The sequence below is a fragment of the Vipera berus genome, assembly GCF_964194415.1.
Source record: "Vipera berus genome assembly, chromosome: 6".
Classification (NCBI taxonomy): Eukaryota; Metazoa; Chordata; class Lepidosauria; order Squamata; family Viperidae; genus Vipera; species Vipera berus.
The window spans coordinates 90,757,018-90,763,601 of NC_138208.1; the positions used below are offsets into that span (position 1 = coordinate 90,757,018).

General features: G+C 53.1%; 1 protein-coding gene across 1 annotated transcript; it reads right to left on the reverse strand.

Annotated features, from left to right (window-relative positions):
- Window positions 1–1,169: 1,169 nt before the first annotated feature.
- LOC308670407 (interferon-induced protein with tetratricopeptide repeats 5-like) lies at window positions 1,170–3,348 on the reverse strand (the record flags this gene model as incomplete). The annotated part of the gene is made up of 2 exons (XM_081331909.1): window positions 1,170–2,520; window positions 3,263–3,348. 2 exons carry the CDS (start codon window positions 3,346–3,348, stop codon window positions 1,170–1,172), a joined length of 1,437 nt encoding a protein of 478 aa, XP_081188035.1.
- Window positions 3,349–6,584: the final 3,236 nt, after the last annotated feature.

Genomic DNA, 6,584 nt, shown 5'->3' on the forward strand with positions numbered 1-6,584 from the left:
CTGGATGAAAGGGGGAGGGATAGAGCGTAGTTACTGAAACTGCTTGAAGTTGGCCAGGCAGGGAGGGATAGAGGGTGAGAGAAGTTGCTGGAGGTGTTTGCTTGAAGCAGGCCAGGCAGAGAGAGTGGGAGTAGCTTGCTGGAGCTGTTTGCTTGAAGCAGGCCAGGTAGAGAGGGTGTGTGTGAGAATGGCTGGTTGGAGCTGTTTGCTTGAACCAGGCCAGGCAGAGAGACAGAGAGAGGGTGAGAGAGATGGGTGGGGAAAGGTGAAGTTTTATTGTTTCTTTCTCTTTTGTTGCGGGCAGGCCAGATGAAGAGTGGGTAGTTTGGGGAGTTTAAATCCCTTTCCCTAATTGGAGTACGTTAGGCAGAGGGAGAGTTAGGGAAGAGTTTGACATACATCTTTTAGTGGGAGGTAAGGGTTTGTTTTTTTTCTTCATAGGATCAGTTGGGGGAGATAAAAGGGGCTTACATGGTGTGAGGTCAGAGAGGGGCAAGGAGAGTGGACAGGGGAGGCCTCTGCCAGCGCCAGAGATTGGTTGCCATCATTTTTGGCAAATTGTTGTCATCAAAAATGGATTAACATTGTCCTGGGCACGTTGTTGTCACCAGAGACTGGCTACCATTACTTTAGGCAAGTTGCCATCACCAGAGGCTGATTATCATAGTTCTGGGTAAGTTGTTGTCATTAGCGATTGACTACCATCTTCCCTGTAAGTTCTTATTGCCTGAGATCAACCACCATCATCCCACACGAGTCAGCGTTGAGAGAGAGCGACCATCACTGCCCCAGGTGCGTGGCTGCCGATCATAACTGAATACCACTATGTCACGTGCCCTGTTAGGCAGAGGCGCCGACGTGAGAGACCTCTTTGGGCTGGTGGCCACTTAGAGGGGAGGTTGGGAGTGCCCGGACTTAAGTGATCCCTACGGGGGTGGCTCTACATATTGTATGCTGCCGCATAAGGTTTGTATCTGCAAGCAGCAAGATGGTGTACAATTTTCCAGTGTGCACCCCGGATTATTCGTGCACTACACAGGGAAAGGGAAGGAGGGAGAGGTGGTCAAAAACGTTATTTTGCTTTCCAGAAACACCCCAGGGAGGAGCAGCTCAGGGCTGTGAGGGGGCACCCCCCCATGGGGATGGAGCACCCCGATATTCCCAACTGGTTACTGGGGAAGGTCCCATGAGGGCAGGGCTCTCCATGCATTTTGACGAAGAGCCCAATGCTTTGCTTCCATTTCGCGCAGCAGACGCTGGACCGCTCTCTCTTGCTCCATCTCGCCTTCAGAACGGAAGGCCCTGGCTAGCTCATTCAGACACTGCTCCAGCTGCTTCTGCTCCACAGGGTGGTCCCCCGGCACCTCCAAGCAGGCCTCGTACGCCCGCAGCGCTGCCTGCCTCTGCCCCTTCTTGCGGAGGAGGAAATCCCCCCAGTGCAGATAGAAAGACTGCTGGCACCGCTTGCTGGAGGTTGGCAGCTCCTCCATCAAGCCCAGGTAGACCTCCTCCTCGTAAAGCGGATGCCTCTCTCCGTACAACTTTGCCAGCTTCAGCCGGGAAAACACAGATCGAGGATCGAATTCCAGTGACCGTTTAAAGCACTCAATGGCGTCTTCCACGATTTCCACTCTGTTCCCCTCGAATTCTTGATCTAAGAGGTACATGTAACGCATGCCAAGTTCATAGTGCAGGAGATAGTAGTCACCTTGGAGGGCGATGGCCTTCTTCAGGGTGGAAACGGCCTGGGAGGTAGAGTGGATCTTAATGACCTTGGCGGCAAATCTCAGGAGTTCCGGGTTGAGGCTGTTCTGGACCACATCGTCGGCAAGGTGTTGCGCTCTTTCAGGATCTTTCCAACAGAGAAGCTGTGCCAGGTGTACTTTGGCTTCATAATTTTCGGGCTGGCTACAGATGAGCCCTTTCAGCAACTTCTGGCACTCTTCCTGTAACTTATCATCATAAAAGTGTGTCCAGAAAGCGAAGGTGGAGAAGGCCAGGCCCTCCTCCAGCTCAGCGTTGGGCTTCTGTAGCTCCAGGGCCTTCTGGAAACACTGCCTGGCGAGCTGGCCGTTCCGGAAGCCCATGGCCAAGAGGGACCAGCCCTTCTGGGAATAGACCTCCGGGATCGGGGCCGAGTAGGGCTCAGGGCTGGACAGGTCCCGGCAGATCTGGCGGATCTGTCCCAAGTAGAGGTCCACCCTGTCGTAATCGGTCAAGTGGTAGCAGATCCAGGCGCAGTTCCCGTAGACCAGCAGGACTTGGCGCGAGAAGGTCTCTGGAGATTCCTTCCTCAAGACCTCCTTGGCTTCCTGCAGGATGTCCAGGGCCTCTTTGGGGCTTCCCTCCAGATGGCGCAGATAGGCCTTCAGGGCGAGGTAGGTGCCCCAGTTATGGAAGGGGCCGTGCTCCAAGCGGAGAGACAGAGTCACAAGGCCTTGTCCGATGTTCATCTTGTCCTTGACCTCAAAATCCCAGGTGAAGTGACACTGCAGGCGCTGGAGCTTCTCCTTCAGGGGTCTGCAGTGGGGGAAGGGGGGAGAGGGAGGGGAAGACAAAATGGAGGAGCCCTGGGTGAGTGGCAAAAGATACCTGTCCTGGGCGGACGGGCAGGTGGGCTCAGATAATGCGTTGACCACAAAGGGTGCTGACCGTGTGGACCTCTGATTGGGACTCCTTGGATGGGGGTCTTACACAGAAGGTAGTTTCCAAGGAAGGGAACCCATTTTAGCCTCAAGTCTTAAAAGCTCTTGGGAGCTCTCCTGCCCCCCTTTCCCCTTTTAGGGACACACAAGTGGCTGCCTTTCCTGTGCTTTCCCCTTCCTCATTTCCGGGGGTGGGGGGAGGAGGGTTAGGGTTAAACAATACAGCTAAGTCCTCGACTTACAACCGTTTGCTCGGTGACTGTTCAAAATTACAACAGCATGGAAAAGACCATTTTTCACACAAATGACCTTTGCAGCATCCCCGTGGCCTCGTGAGTTCCATTAGATTGCTTGACCACTGACTCACATTTGTGACAGTCGCAGTGTGTCGCCCCCCCCAGGGTCGTGTGATCCCCTTCTGCGACCGTCTGACGAGTAACGTCGGAAAATGGGGAAAGCCGGATTCACTTAACAACCATTCGGCCCGGTGATTCACTTAACCACTGTGGCAAGAAAAGTCGTAAAAAGTCGTCAAAATCCACTTGACAAAATGTTTCACTTGTTTTTTTGGGGGGGCGAGAAGAAAAATCAATTGTGGTCGTAAGTCGAGGACTTACCTGTACTTGGCCTCTGTTGGGCACGGAGCAGCCAAGGTTGGCACTGAGCAGGCTCCGCATGTTGTGTGAATGCCCAGGGGCGCCATAAAAGGCAGACCTTCATACCTGGGCACGGCCTTCGACCCCTGGTGAGGAAGGGGCCGCCCCTCCCCCTCTGGAATCCAGGGGGAGGGAGGTGGTGGAAAGAGGGGAGGGGACACTTTTGAAGCCGATTGTGGAGGACTGCACCCCAATCCACTAAAATCTGATGCCCCCCCATTGTTTTGAGGTGGAGTTTTTGACGGGCCCTGTGATGGGTTGGGCTCTGGGGGGGAGGGCTTGTGGGGCAGGAGGGCAGCTGCAAAGAGCTGCAGAGAGTCTGGGGGTGGGCGGGCGAAGGAGGGTTGTGGGGCCCTCTACTGGGGTTGGTCTGTGGGGAGTCCAAGGCTACTCGAGACATGGGGAGCCAGTCCCTCAGCTAGGATGGGGGGGGGCAGCCCCGCCAGAGTCTCCTTCCATGCAGAGTCTACTTGGGTGGTTGGGCAGCTGACTATTGCCGAAGGGGGGGGAGTACCCTGCAACGCGCCCTCCCCAGCCGAGGGTCCCACACCTTGGAGACTGCAAAGGGCCGGAGAGTCTGAGGGGGGGAGGAGGGGGCCCCTCTGCTGGGGTTTGACCAAGGGCACCCAGGCCACAGGGAGCTGGTCCCCTCAGATGGATGGGGAGGTAGCTTTTGCAGACTCCTGCGGTGTGTGTTTGTGTGTTTGTGTGTGTGTGGTGGGGCAGGGGCGAATTGCCTTTGGAGCCTCGCTGGGGGGGGCACACTTGCAGCGCTGCCTCCCCCACCCACAAGGGTCCCGCTCCGGCTCCTTCGGAGCTGCGGAGCGCTATAGAGACAGGAAGGGGGGGCGGTTGTTAGAGTCGGGGAGGGGGCGTTATGGGGCAGGAGGGGGGTTGCCTGTTCCGAAGTCTCGCTGCTGCCCCCTCCCCAGTTGCAGCGCAGGTTCTCCCTCCGGCTCTTTCGGGCTTGAAAAGCGCTGCAGAGCCAGCTTGCGCCTCAAGCCGTTGCCCCCCCCCAGCCCCTTTTAGAGGCAGGGGTCCCAGGCTCGTGTTGCATCAGCGGGACCGCCCTGGGGGGGGCCCTCAGATAGTTGAAGTGGGGGTAGGGGGGCAGAGAGACCTGTGCTGCTGCTGCTGCAGCAGCCCCCCCCCCACCCATTTTGCAGGGAAGAGATGTTCCTCGGAATTCAGCGGGACCCTTTAGCGACCCTTCCCCTCCTCTGTTCTTAGGGGGTGCTCCGTCCCGATACCCCCCCCCCCGCTCCGCCTACCTCATCTTGCCACACCGCCGCGCTCCGGCTGCCTCGCTGGAGTTCGGGCGCAACGAGCGGAGTCGGCCAGGTGGGAGGACGGGGAGGTCCCGCCGGGAAATCAAAAACGAAAGCCGTGCGGGGGTGGGGGCGGAGGGGGCGCGCCCAGGTTGGATGGGGAGGGGGGAGGCTTCGCGTTTCGTTGGCGCCTTTTGCGTGCAGGTGGGGAGGGGGTGCGATTGTGGGAACGTCTCTGCGCGGTGGAGGATTCGAGGCCTTGCACGTGGAGTGACCCGCTTTCCTCCGAGCGCGAGAGGGGAGAACGGCGGACCCATTCCTACCCCCCCCCCCGCCCCGTCTCTCTGCTCCAAGGAGGAAACAAGCAGGGCAACTTTTAGCATTTTTGCTCAAGCAGTCTCCATTTTGTTTATTCCTGGCTTGGACTGGACCCCGATGAAGGTTTTTCTTTCACTTACAACGCAGCACCACGTTTCCCAAGTTGTTGTTGTTGTTGTTGTTGTTGTTGTTGTTGTTGTTCTTCTTCTTCTTCTTCTTCTTCTTCTTCTTCTTCTTCTTCTTCTTCCTCTTCTTCTTCTTCCTCTTCCTCTTCCTCTTCCTCTTCTCCTCCTCCTCCTCCTCCTCTTTACAGATATTCTCCTTTATTGACTTTCACCGGTTTACCGGTTTGTTGTTCTTCTTCTTCTCCTCCTCCTCCTCTTCTTCTTCTCCTTCTCCTCCTCCTCCTCTTCTTCTTCTTCTCCTCCTCCTCCTCTTCTTCTTCTTCTCCCCCTCCCCCTCCTCTTCTTCTTCTCCTTCTCCTCTTCTTCTTCTCCTCCTTCTCCTCCTCCTCTTCTTCTCCTCCCCCTCCTCCTCCTCTTCTTCTTCTTCATCTTCTCCTCCTCCTCCTCCTCCTCCTCCTCTTTACAGATATTCTCCTTTATTGACTTTCACCGGTTTACAACATCATAAAACCAAAAAAAATAGATGAATAAGGGCAAAGCTTAAAATAGGTTTAAAAGTAAGTTAAAATCTGGGCTGGCCAGCGCCTGTAAAATGTTTCCGTGCAAATTGGGCTACTGAACGCCCCACAGAGTGAATTTTATTAATGCATAAATCCACTAAAACGAACCCTAACCTCTCACCCCTTCTGCCTCCCTCCTTCTTCCTCCCGCATCCATCATTTCGTTTGCCTTGTCATTTTACTGGGTCTTTATTATACACTTGATGATTTTAAGGTTTTTGTTGCTCTCAGCCACCCAGAGGTGCTTCGAAAGGAGGCTCGCGCCAAATCATACCATCTTTCCCAGTTGGTGTAATACATAGATTCTTGTTTCTGTTTTAACATATAGGTTAGTTTATCCATTTCAGCACAATTCAGAATCTTATTAATTAATATGACACTTCTTAGTTAATATGACACTTCATAGTGATCTTTATGATAATATTTAATAGTCGAAATAGACAACGTTAAATAAGATTTAAGATTTACTGGGTTGTAATTATGTGTAACTGCACAGGGGATTTTAATCCCCAGGTAGTTTATATGCATGTTTTTTAAGTGTTTGTTTGTCTTTTTCCTTTTCATTCTTAATTTGAAATGTATATACTTAGTGTGTATGTGTCTGTAAATATTTAATAAATTTAATTTAAAAAAAAAAGAAAGGAGGCTCGCGCCAAATCAATTTAATACACACATTTAGTAAGTGAATGAATGAATATTAATACATAGAATGAAGAAAAAGAAAGAACGAAATGAAGGAGAAAGAAAGAAAGAAAGAAAGAAAGAAAAAGAAAGAAAGAGAAAGAAAGAAAGAAAGAAAGAAAGAAAGAAAGAAAGAAAGAAAGAAAGAAAGAAAGAAAGAAAGAAAGAAAGAAAGAAAGAGAAGTAAAATGGGTCGAGCGATTCGGGATTCCGAGGCAAGGATCGAGCGCTGGAGGCTTGTCGATGCGCTGCGCTGCGCTTCCTCTCTGGCTCCCGGAGCGAAGCATTTGGATTCCGCGCACGGGATCGCATCATCGGCCGCCAGGGAACG